This window comes from Pseudophryne corroboree, chromosome 5 (genome assembly GCF_028390025.1).
Source record: "Pseudophryne corroboree isolate aPseCor3 chromosome 5, aPseCor3.hap2, whole genome shotgun sequence".
NCBI classification, from domain to species: Eukaryota; Metazoa; Chordata; class Amphibia; order Anura; family Myobatrachidae; genus Pseudophryne; species Pseudophryne corroboree.
This window is the reverse complement of record NC_086448.1, coordinates 732,573,765-732,587,005: the sequence shown is the minus strand read 5'-3', so window position 1 is coordinate 732,587,005 and position 13,241 is coordinate 732,573,765. Positions and strand designations below refer to the sequence as shown.

The 13,241-nt window shown below is 45.2% G+C and overlaps 1 protein-coding gene across 2 annotated transcripts in view; it reads left to right on the top strand.

Moving 5' to 3' along the window:
* MMP16 (matrix metallopeptidase 16) overlaps positions 1 to 13,241 on the top strand; it is a 363,579-nt gene that overhangs the window by 200,225 nt on the left and 150,113 nt on the right. For both annotated transcript variants that reach the window (XM_063924066.1, XM_063924065.1), the window contains one exon: positions 9,623 to 9,927. In XM_063924066.1, coding sequence (XP_063780136.1) covers positions 9,623 to 9,927 — 305 coding nt within the window. The remainder of the gene's footprint in view (positions 1 to 9,622; positions 9,928 to 13,241) is intronic.

The window sequence follows — 13,241 nt, the reverse complement described above, 5'->3', positions numbered from 1 at the left end:
CACCTGGTCAAAGCGTTTCCCGACTTGTTCGGACAATTACGAGCAAAATGTCCCTTACCACCACAGTACAAACAAAGACCGGAATTTTGCCTTCTGGTTTTTTCCTCAGGAGACAGCCGGCAGAGACCCATCTGCATGGGCTCCTCGACGTCCTCTGGAATGGAATAAACACAGGGACTAGACCTTACAGATGTTCCTCTTTCAGCCCTCCGCTCTCTGAGAAGACGATCAATCTTTATAGAAAGCTCCATGAGTTTATCGAGAGTCTCAGGAGCGGGGTACTGGAGGAGACTGTCTTTAATAAACTCTGATAAACCGAGGCGAAACTGACTGCGCAGGGCTGGGTCATTCCAGCCACAGTCGTTCGACCAACGGCGAAACTCAGTACAATAAACCTCTGCAGGATTTCTACCTTGTTTGAGAGCGCGCAGCTGACTTTCAGCGGACGCCTCTCTATCTGGGTCATCATACAAGAGCCCTAAAGACTTAAAGAAAGCGTCTACTGACAACAACGCAGGATCCTCTGCTCTTAAACCAAATGCCCAGGTCTGAGGATCCCCCTGGAGTAAAGAAATAATAATCCCAACCCGCTGAGATTCAGTACCAGAGGAAGTAGGTCTTAAACGAAAATAAAGTTTACACGATTCTTTAAAATTAAAAAATTATTTTCTATCACCAGAAAAACGGTCAGGCAAATGCATCTTTGGTTCAGGGACTACCTTTGGGGAGGCTCGCAAAAGATCTTCCTGCGACCTCACCCGAAGAGAAAGATCCTGAACCATCTGAGTAAGTTCTTGAATCTGATTGACTAAGAGCTGGCCAGGATTTGGCCCTAAACCTGTCGGATTCATGAGGCCAAAAAACTTTAACAAAAACTGAATGAGAAAAAATTAAACCCTGTTTAATTTTAGTTTTTGGTAGGGCCGGTAATAATGTTATGATTCCAGCACTCTGGTCTGAGGAGATCTTATTGCAAGGACCGGAGCACTGGAACGTAATGCTGGGGAAGGGTGCGAGAATGGAAAATAGCCCCTTGCGCCCTAACTCCGTTGTCTCGCCCGTGCTGTCAGAAATCCCCTGCGAGACTATGGTTGCTTTAGCCCATGGCAGCCGCGTTTGAAGGGCGGATTATGTCTGCCCAACTCCGATGCCCCCTCAGGTCTTAATGGGAGACAAAGGGAAATCCGAGACAGGGTGATAACAAGGGGCCCTCTGACTAAACAACCAGGCCAGGGGCTACAAGCTAACTGGAAACTAGAATATGTGCGGAAAAACCGCCAGGGAAAAGGACAACCAAAATATCCACTTGTCCACTCTCCTACCCGGCACCGCTGAGTTCCGGAGAGGACTTGTGGAAGCGGAACCCTCCACAAATGCTCCGAAACAGAATATAAAGATAAAGCGGCTGAGCCGCAACACACGGCAGAGCCGCAACTCACGAACACCACTCGATATTCTCTGGTGATCGATGAGGACTACAGTGGACCAAACGACTTCTTGAGATGAGATGACAACTCCAAGATACAGGACTTCTGAGGACAGGAATGACCGGACACAGCACTACTGGAACAGACGTTCAGCAAACCAAAACAGCATGCAGGAAGCTATTACCGGCGTCTGTGTGAAGCACTGAGAAGCATTTAACAAAGAGTCCTCCAATCAGATGCCCCCCAGTCTAATTGCCCCAAATGCTGTGCAGCTGCCCTGCTGCACGCCCACAAGACCAGTGTGTATGTTGAAATCTGACCCTGCAACGGGGAACGCGGTCCGTCCATGGCGTCCCCGTTGCCAGGGTCCAGGCGGCTCAGCCGCTCGGCGTCCCTGTGTTGCTAGGGAGCCGGCGGCTACGTACGCACGGCGTCCCTAGTTGCTAGGCGCCGGGCCGCGAGGACATCGCGGACCCCGGCGCCTAACGTTGACCAGTGTTATTTTTAAAACTGCAGCATTCCGACAAGTATAAATGTAACCGTAACAGTCCTTACTTGCCTATCCCTACATGCTTAAAGAAAATATGTTTTGGTGGAAATAGCCTGTATAACTGGTTGGCAAAAGGAAATGACAAATTCCATGTCCCCTGCGTACGTAAAGGGCTCAGAGAACTTCTTGGATGTAAATTACTATTTTTGCATTTGCCTTCAAGGCCAAAACTTGCGCTTTTACTGTAATGAGATTTTTACAGCTTGGGTGTGGAGTTTAAGAGTGTCTTTAAAAAAGAAAAATTGATTGACGCTTTTAAGGTAATTGCATTGAATCAACAAAAGCGACATGTTAGGCATTTCAGGAGAAGTGTTATCGTAGTGCCAATTTTTTTCGCTGCTCTTAAAATAGAAGCGCGTGGTTCAGAAGCTTCATTACTTGATCTTTGAGTAAACTGAGACAAGGGTGAATATTTAATAGTGATGTTCCCAGGTTATACTCACAAAAGACCTTTTACGGACAATCCGTAATGGATTAATGGACAATTTTATAGAAGTATTATATAGCTTGTACACTGTCAAGAGGCATCTCTTATCTAAGTAGTCGTTCAAAAATAAAAGGGGCCATTGAGCATTTTCTTCCAAGACAAACCTATGATTATTGACTATAATTCCTCTCATGGTTGCTGAACTGTACACACAGAGCTTGCACAATATTCAAAATTTGTCAACTACAAGGAGATTTGTCACTGTTTGCCACCTGTATAAGCCACAATGGTTTGGTTTATATAAGAATTGGATGCTCTATTATTGATTATTGCATCGCCCCTGATGAAGTTGACAATGACAAAACGCGTAGAGTGTTATATTGGTATGAGTTTACGTTCCTCTCTAAGACGGTACAGAAGAGTGTCACTATTCCACTAAGCAGTTAAATGTGGTATCGGATCTTTAGTTAAACAGTGTATTCTAAAAAGAATTTTAAATCGGTATGTGAAAGTTTTATGTGAATATATTGGGGTCTCGGGATCGAAACTGTAGATCCAGGATTCATTGCCACTGATGATCTCCCAGAGAGCGTTTGAGCAATACCATCAAACCTTGCCAGCATGTTGCGGCACCAAGTTACTCAAGCCTCCTCCTGCTCTCGAGTCAGCTGATGGGGCACCCAGCGTTTAGAAACCTTGCTTGGGCAAAGTTATTTGTGGCTTATCAAGCTGATGGATCCCGTTGAGATGCCTATCTCCTTCTCTGACTGGTCCACTGTCACTTGTCCACCTCAACTATGGCCAGTACATCAGCAACATTGTCCTCTGTGATGCCGGACAGAGGTCAGCCACAGCACTCCTCTTCTTATTGCACACCCCTCGTACATTTATAGAATATCTATACTTACAGAACACTCCCAGGAAAAAGGATTTGGACAACAATCCTCTTGTACCATCATTTATGCACTTCATTGGAGAGCTCTTTGTCTTTATTTTAAATCATACATTTCTTAGCAGTCTGCCCTGGTTCTTCAGTCGCATCCTGAAGGGACGGATTTTAGTCCGTCTCAGCATATGCGCTCTGCATTGCCGGTACTTACTTGCATTTGGTTCTGAGTACACAGTGCAAAAACACATAGCTTATGCTCCGCAAACAAGCATATGTTTAACTCTGTATAATCCCCTAAATGTATACAAAATATAAAAGATGACTGAGTGGGAGTTCAGTCAATAGAAGCATCATAAGTGCCTCCTAGTTTATGCACAGTCAGTACTGAAGTATCTACAATTCACTGATTCAGGCAGCAATTCTTTCTATGGTTACAAATTAACAAACCACGTCTAGAAAGCAGACAAACTGCAAAGAGATTAATGAAATAACCCAATGGGAAGCTTCTGGGGAAAAAAGAGAAGCAGACAATGAAATCTATATTTGACTAGAAGCGATTCATTTATTTCAATAAGCCATACTGTGAGCTGGAAAAACCTGCAGAAAGGCCTTATTTCAGCTAAGCTTTGATTGATGCCAGCTGGAATGAAAAGATTCAGGTGTAACAAATCATAGAGGATTGTAAGCTTTTTACTTTTATGAGACCCTGACAAATTATGTAGTATACCATAATTAACTGATTAGGATGGCTTGTGTTTTTGGGAACCTACATCTATCTGAATGGATTTCGGCAGTGATGCTCGGAAGGCAGCCTTACACTCTTTAACCATCTGTATCATCTCTGCGGCTTTTAATCTCTTGTTTGTGCTCCTATCCTCTGGGAAAGCATTGCATGTACAATGTGTTACATATCTCTTTATTAGAAAGATTTCCTATAGTGATACTAACTGATACAATGGGGTAAATTTACTAAGGTGGGAGTTTTTTTAGAACTGGTGATGTTGCTCCTAGCAAGCAATCAGATTTTACTTAACGTTTATCTAGCTCCTTCTAGAAGATAATAGATAGAATATGATTGGTTGCTATGGGCGACATCACCAGTTCTAAAAAAAAAACCTCCCACCTTAGTAAATTTACACCAATGACTCATGATGCTATACTAAAAAATGTAAAGTATCATCCATGTTTCTTTGGAGAAAAAAATGGCTATTGGAATATGAATGATGGATGATTTTTAGCTTCAGTAGCTATTTTTATAACATAGAGTTTTTTTTGGGTGTATACATACAGCGCTGCATAGACAAGATCTAGCCATAAGGGGGGAATTCCAATTGGCTGCCCTCTCCCCGTACACCAGATTTACATATTACATTATGGAAATAAATTGTTGCACTGCCATTGCTAGTACAACACTTCCATTGGAACCTGTTGAAGGACAGTGTAGTTTGTAGGCTGTTTTAGGTTAGGATGTGTATATAATGTTTGTAACAGTATGCAATATGAAGAGTATGGATATATAAAGACTACATATTTTGATGAAATATAAAGTTGTAATCCTCCATATAATGGGCCCTACACACTGGCAGATTTCACTGAACGATATTAACATTCTCATTCATTAATGAACGAGAACTTGTTCATATCATTCAGTGTGGAGGCAGCAACGATGAACGATGCGCGGCCCTGCGCTCGTTCATCGTTGGTGCCCCGTCGCTTATGCATGCAGGCCAATATGGACAATCTCGTCCATATTAGCATGCAGTGCTATGGAGCCAGGTGACGGGGGGAGTGAAGAAACTTCACTCTCCCCGTCACTCCCCCCCCCCCCCCCCGCGCTGCCGGATCGCCCGCCGGCCGTATCGGCCGTCCGGCACCTCAGCGGCACATCGCCATATGTGTAGGGCCCTTTAGAAACCAGTGCTTGCCTCTTAAATACCATTGAGGCTCACTGGTGAAGAAATCAAGGGGTTCAGCCGCACAAGAAACCCCTTTACAGGCGCCCTGAAAATATATTGTAAACAACATAATTTAACTGCACAACCTGGCAATACAAAAAGACACAAGCAATCAAGGGAAAACCTTTGGTACATAAGGAGTCTGTTTATCAAATAAGACCAATTTTCTATCGACATGTTTGAAGATATTCTAAAATATTTATTGATCCGATTTAACAAAAAACTTTTGGCGTGGCGACTGAGTGATGCTGAGCCCCCTATCCCTAGAGATACTGCCCACTGCAGTAAGCAGTTACTTGTATTACCTCTGGCCAGGCAGGGTCCCTTCTATACATGAGTGACCCAGCATTACCGCATTGGCACTTCAGCTTTGTTCACTCCTTACAGAGAACAGTAGTGGTATTTGTTAATTTGCCAATATCTAGTTTTACTGGCAATACTTGAGATAGCCGCCACTACCGGCTGTCCATAATAAATACTGTAGTGAACGGACGTTTTCGCCAAAGTTTTTTCACAGTTTAATAAATAGACTGCAGAGACCTTGTAAAAGATAACAAGCTTTTATTCCATTTGGGTAGACCCAGTAATTTTTATTTTTAGAAAGACTTTGGTTCTAGTGCTTTTTTTTTGCTATTATATGTTATTGTATAGTGCTGTTTATAGTATATCAATACTTTTGCACATGGTTGTGCTGGATATTATATCAGTAATTGTAGATGGTATAGTATGTTTTAATTCTACTAGAATGCTCATCTGGTTTTCAGCATGTTGTTTCAGTCCTTGTTCCCAGACTAAAACGCTCCGCTGTCTGACTTCGATTTTAGATTATAAACTCAGATGGACACAATCCTCATTTCCAATACTCTAATACCTAGGCATGCTGTAATTAAATTTTTCTCTTTCTCTCTGAGTGGAAAAATACTCAGTCCGGTTCTGTCTTTGGTCTTTAGAATATCTTCTACAATACGTTGACATCTAAAAAAAAAAGTGTTTGAAAAATTCAGTAAGAGAACATTACTCTGGGGATACTGTAGATCCTCATCGCCCTCATTGGGACTGACACACAAAGGATATGAGATATGCTGAGATCAATGAGTTGAGCAAACCACAGTTAGATAGACTATCCATTGATTCTGGTAGCCTGATGAGATTTGTCATGCCGGCTAAATAGATAAAGTAGTTGTTTTTGTGTGTGTGTGTGTGTGTGTGTGTGTGTGTCTGTGTCTGTGTGTGTGTGTGTGTCTGTGTGTGTGTGTGTGTGTGTGTGTGTGTGTGTGTGTGTCTGTGTCTGTGTAGAATCATAAAAAACACAAGGACATTTCCACTCAGAAATAAAAATATTACATCTCTATTTAACCTTTGTGTATGAATAATTAAGCCATTTTCCTACTATGTTTTAAGTTGTATGTGAGGGATACGGTCATTAGGTCTAAAAAGCTTAGGCCGACAGTCATTAGGTCGACCACTGAGGGTAGACATGCATTAGGTCGACAGGTCAAAAGGTCGACATGAGTTTTTCACTTGGTTTTTAATTTTTGGGACTTTTTCATACTTGACGATCCACGTGGATTACAATTGGGAACGGTAACCTTGACCGAAGCATACGAGGGGACATGGTGCACTAATTGGGGTTCCCCGTCACTTTACGAAGAAAACGACACCCAAAAAAAGTCCAAAAACCCATGTCGACCTTTTCACCCGTCGACCTAGTACATGTCGACCTAATGACCATATCGAACTAATGCATGTCGACCTTCCATGGTCAACCTACTGTGGACCTAAATTGAGTCGACCCGACGATGTAGTTACGTGACCAATCCCGAAGGCTACATTCCGCCCCGCTCTAAATCCCAACAGTCGGCATGCCGACTAGCAGGCACTATTCCCACTCATGGCACGACACCCATAGAGTGGGAATATAACCCGCGCTACTGAGCCTGCAAGGTGCTTGTTTGCACCCCCACCCCCCCTCCCCCGCGGCATTCTGCTGCTGGGATCCCGCGGTCGGTATGCTGACTGCCGGGACCCCCAGCACTGGTAACCCACACTCAATACTCAACCCGTATGTAATTTACCACATAACACTGCTATAAATGAAAATGTCTGACCGAGAATACAATATTCAAGCTCACGCACTCCATAAGCATATTATTTTTAGGTCAGAGACACTTTTGGACCCAGCTGGAGCAGAATTGGTATTGGAGGCAAGAACGACACTGTAGCAAAGTTTTATATCCAATTGGAAATATAATTTTGTCATTAATTGGGTCCTACATATGGTGGATACAGTCAATGCTGAATGAATCCTATTTGTCTATTATTCTGGAGTTTCAGTGAGATTAGGCCACCCTCCTGGATTCCACCATCAGTCTTGTAAAGAGAACGGTGGGATATTGATGAGGCCCCACATGGGTTCTGATGATGTGAGTGGAGACATCATGGCTGCAGGTTGTCCTTAGTACTTTCTCTCACCAGTGTAATTTCTAATACGTCACAATTAACATGTTAATTACATCTAAATTACAACATTATTTAGTATGGATGGCAGCACGGACGGGGTAATTGGTAGCATTACTGCCTCACAGCACTGAGGTCATGGGTTCGATTCCCACCATGGCCCTAACGGTGTGGCGTTTGTATATTCCTGTGCTTGCGTGGGTTTCCTCCGGGTTCTCCGGTTTCCTCCCACAATCCAAAAAAACACTGGTAGGATAATTGGCTTCCAACAAAAATTAACCCTAATGTGACTGTGTCTGTGTGTACATGTGATAGGGAATATAGATTGTAAGCTCCACTGGGGCAGGTACTGATGTGAATGTCCAAATATACAGATGGGTCCACGGTTATCTTGGCTAGTTTGCTGCGCCTAGGTACAACATGGTTTATTAACCTAAACCCTTCATCTATTGTTCTCAGCTGCAATACAATACAGAGAACAATACAGCAGGGGATTAAGTCCGACTGCCCAGTCTCATTTAATCCTATTAAAGGTCAAGATAAACATGGACCCATCTGTACTCTGTAAAGTGCTGCGGAATATGTGTGCGCTATATAAATGACTGGTAATATTAAAATAAAAAAAGAAGGAAATGGGAATTTGCTTTTCTGCCTATTGCAAATATCGACTAAATAATGCAAATAGTTTGCTGCAACCGCGCTGATAATATTATTAGTATCTATGGGAAGGATCAAGATTCACTCAGCCAATCAGAAGCGGCAGCTGATTGTCAGCATTATGAGTGCGTGTATTGCACCAGAGGTCCACTGCTTGCAAGCCATAAGCTTCCTGGCGGGTGCATATGTCTATTTCTTGTGGTCTACGTGGCACACATTAGCGTAAATTCACCCATACTGTACTTGGCTGCTTGCACGCCCGCCCCATTATGTCTTCTGCCTTGCGAGGAGGTATAAGCGCAAATCAGCATGATTACACATAGACACATGCGCAACATTTTCTGTAGTACAAAAAAATAAAAATGCAATTTTGCACCAAAAAATGTCCACACGCCCATCTCTATATCAGTGCGTAACTTCTATTACTATAGTGTTCTAAACATTTCCAGTATTATGCTACAAAGTAAAAACCAGATGTATAGTACTATGCCGGTACACAATACTGTATGTAAGGTACATGCTTCTGGTGTAAAATGCAGGAAATTGTAATGTATGTTCAGGAAAATGGACCCACTGAAATGTATTAGTGATTGAGAAGTTGAAAAATTTGTAATTTCCAGAAGAGTTTAAAATCAGTGACTGTAAAATGGGTCTTTTACTATACAAATATGAGATAATATATGTTTTTTAGGGGAACCTGCATATATTGGCACTCCAGACTTTCTGGGGGAGACTTATCAAACCTTTAAGAGAAATAAAATTGAGAGGTATACCATAGCACCAATCAGCTTCTAGCTGTCATTTCATAGGCTGTGTAAGATAAATTTTTTGATAAATGATACAGTATGCTGATTGGTTGCTTTAGACAACATCTCCATTGTATTTCTCTCCAAAGCTTGATACATCTCCCCTTCTGTGTGAAATGATAGTGAGAAGAACTGGAAGGAAACGCATGGTTCCTCACTCTGGGACAGATACTGTATAGCTAGCTGGCCTTTTATAGAATGTACTTGATAAATGATAGCTAGACTCTTATTGGGTTCTATGGGCAACAACGCCACTTGTCCTCTTTAGGAGGTTTGATACAGTACCCTATCCATAAAATAGCTCTAACCTACATACAGTATGTGGCTGCGTACAATTATAAATATCTGCAAGGTATGTCAGCCTGTACGGTCCATAATTACCATGCAATTCTTTTCTCACAAGTTCATGGTATAACAGTAATGCCGCTAAACGGTGATGTGTTTTGTTTTGTAGTATAAAGAACGTCACGCCAAAAGTGGGAGATACTGAAACACGTAAAGCCATTCGCCGTGCCTTTGATGTTTGGCAGAATGTAACGCCATTGACATTTGAAGAAGTCCCCTACAATGAATTAGAAAATGGCAAACGGGAAGTGGACATTACCATTATCTTTGCATCCGGTTTCCATGGAGACAGCTCACCATTTGATGGTGAGGGTGGTTTTTTGGCACATGCCTATTTCCCAGGACCTGGAATAGGAGGAGATACACATTTTGATTCTGATGAACCATGGACCTTAGGAAATCCCAACCATGATGGTAAGTTCTACCTACAGCTCAACTTTCTTCATTCTTGAAAAATGTGTGAATGTTGTTCCTTTTCATTACAAGTCCTGTACTGTGTGCAGTGGCATATCTGTAATAGGACACCCTACACCCCTGAAATAATCCATGCAGCCCCTGTAAGTGATCCCGGCACAGCAGATAACAATGCCTCTGGCACTGTGCCACAGTCTTTGCTCTCTACTGGGCATGCACCATCTTTCCAAATATCAACTGAAAGTTGGCACTGGGATCACTTACTGCTGCACGGACACTGGCACATGTGTGGGGGACCGTGGCATAATGATGGGGCCAGGTGCACCTCATCTATTAAAACTATGCAAAACATTAAGGTGATTAAAACATTTTACAAATCTGGGGGCGTGGCCACGGCGGCATCAGGGTAGGAAGCAGGGAGAAGGAGCTCCCCGGACGATCAATCCTGACACCATCCTAATCCCCTTACCAGTGCTGTCCTCCTGCATAATCTGCCTCCTGAGCCTCTGGGGCAGCGGCGGGCGCCCTTAGCAGCCTCTTCCGAGCGTCTCCCCGGCCGCCGCTTGTATTTCCGGCCTAGGCCGCCGGAGCATCCCCGGCCTCAATTTACGGGTGCCTGGACGCGCTGCCGCGGGCACGTACCCGCGGGTGGAAAATAGTGCTGCACGCAGCCTGAGGGACGTGGCACCACCCTGCACCCTGAATAACTGTCTGCCTGCACTTGTCCCACGTTGCCTGGGCTCCTGGGACTGGGGGGGGGTGGGACGGGTGAGGAGGCTGTGGGCCTGGCGGCCATTTTGGAGGCAGCTCCATAGGCACAACTGCACTGAGACACTGAGGAGCTTGTGGAGTTGCAGCAGTGTCACTGGGCACACTGTCCTGCTCTCTAATATACTGCCACCCCACTGACTCTGTATATGCCCCTGGGCCCTCCTGACCCACCTCACCTGTTTCCTCACTGGCTATTGGGGCGCATCTGATACTACATTTCTTCCTTACTGCTGGACCTTCTGACACTGAATATTTGGGACCTGCGTGCCGCCTGTGCCTGATTGGGTCCGTGTCGTACCTGGTCGGTGGTTCCAACTCTGCTAATATGGTGAAAGACAGTCAACGCGCGGCTGCGGCTAAGTTGGAGAAGTTTGCCCACCAGTCTACCACCCAGCCGGCGCAGTCATCTCCTAAATCGTCCCCTCCTACCCGCCCTGATCCCCCGGCTGGGGCTGACTCGGACTCGGTTATGCAGCCTTCTGCTCCATCCATTCAGCAGGTACTGGAGGCTATAGCTGCTAGCGAACAACGCTTGTCGGACAAAATGGAAAGGGTGCAGTGCGATCTGTCCTTGTTGAGTCAGGATGTCCAACGTATCTGGGAGAGAGTGGGTGAGGCCGAGACAAGGGTTTCTAATCTGGAGGATCTCTGCGGCCCCCTGAAGCAATCCGTGTCGGCAGTCTCTCAGCAGGTTTCCACAATGCAATCCAAGCTTCTGGATATGGAGGGGCGCCTCCGTAGAAACAACGTGCGGTTTGTGGGCCTGCCTGAAAGGGAGGAGGGGGCACATCCTGAAGATTTCTTGGAGTCATGGCTCAAGGAGGCATATGGTGCAGAATCCTTCACCTCCCAGTTTGCGGTGGAACGGGCCCACAGAGTTCCTTTCCGGCCCTTACCTCCTGGTGCCCCACCACGAACTTTCATCGCAAAATTCTTGCATTACAAAGACCGGGACTCTGTGCTACGTCTGGGCCGCACGAAGGGCCCTCTGCTTCGAAATGGTGTCCGGGTCTCGGCATTCCCGTACTTTGCAGCGGATGTCCAGAAAGACAGGGCCCAGTTCCTGCCTATCAAGCGACGCCTTCGTGACTTGAATCTTCCCTACTCGATGCTATTCCCTTCCAGGTTGCGTGTGGTGGCAGACGGGGAGACTAAGTTCTTCGGCTCTCCAAGGGAGGCGGCGGCCTGGCTGGACAGATATGCTCCGGGCGTCCGTCAACTCGCTCCGGACTGATATTCTGCTTTCCCTTCTACATGAACATAAAGCATGCAAGTATATGTCCGGGGAGCACCCTTTGGTCTTGGTGGTTCTGGACTTTGTTGCGTAGTGTTACATACACTTAGGGGTTCTATTTGCATTGGGACTTTAGGTCTTTATGCTACGCATAAGTTTGTCGTAGGCAATTGGATCTCCAGGGTTGGGTTTTGTTAGGGATATGTGTATGCCACTGTTTGGGAAGGTATACGGGGAGGGGGGTTGGTATTTGGGTATTGTTGGTTTCTGTGTGGGATTTGTTTTTCTTTTTTTAGTTTATTGTTTTCTATATTTCAGTGTTTTTTTCTGTGAGGTACTGATGTGTTGTTTTGGCCGGCTAGGCTTGTGGCCCGGGGTCTGCGGACGGCAGGGTCTGCGGGATAATGCTTTCTGTGGGCGGGCAGGTGCGCGGACGACTTTGATTGCAGGATCCCTTGTCCACCTTGTGAGGTATATATGCAATGTGTCCCAGATGGCCGTACAGACGCCATGCATGCCTTAAAATTTTTGGCGTGGAATGTCTGGGGTATCAGTAATAAAGTGAAGAGGTCCCTGATGCTTACAATGATTAAGAAATATGACCCGGACATTGTCTGTTTGAGCGAGACTCATTTAGAGGGAAATAGACTGCTGTAGCTCCGCAGACCTTGGGTGGGGTGGGCGTATCATTCCTGTCATTCCTCCTTTTCCCGAGGGGTGTCAGTCATGATAAAAAGAACTGTCCAGTTTGAATTGATTACGGTAAATACTGACCCCTATAGTAGGTTTGTGTTCCTGGAATGCAAATTGAATTCCTGTCATTTCTTCCTGCTATCAGTATATACCTCCGCCTTTCTCGTATGATGTATTGCAGAAAGCCACCTCATTTACTGCCTCTTCCCCCATGCCCCCGTTATTTGCTTAGGGGACTTTATTAACGTGTTGGACGTCACCATGGACAGGTGGAGATCCCCATCGGCTCCCGGGGTAGGGGGTACCCAGTCTAAATTTGCAGACTTTCTGAGTAATATGCAGTGGGTGGACGCTTGGAGGGTGCGGCATCCTGCACTTAGACAGTTTTCGTGCTTCTCCGGCACACATGGCTCATTCTCCAGAATCGACCTGGCCCTGGTCTCCCCTGAGCTCCTGCCCAGAATCTTAGATGTTCACTATGAGGCACGGGGGGTGTCCAACTATTCGCCCTTGCTGTTATCTTTGGAGGTAGAGTGCCAGAGGGGACAGTCGTATTGGAAGTTACATCCAGGGGTGTATCTAGGGGTCCGAGCACCCCTGGCAAAGTAAGGGACTG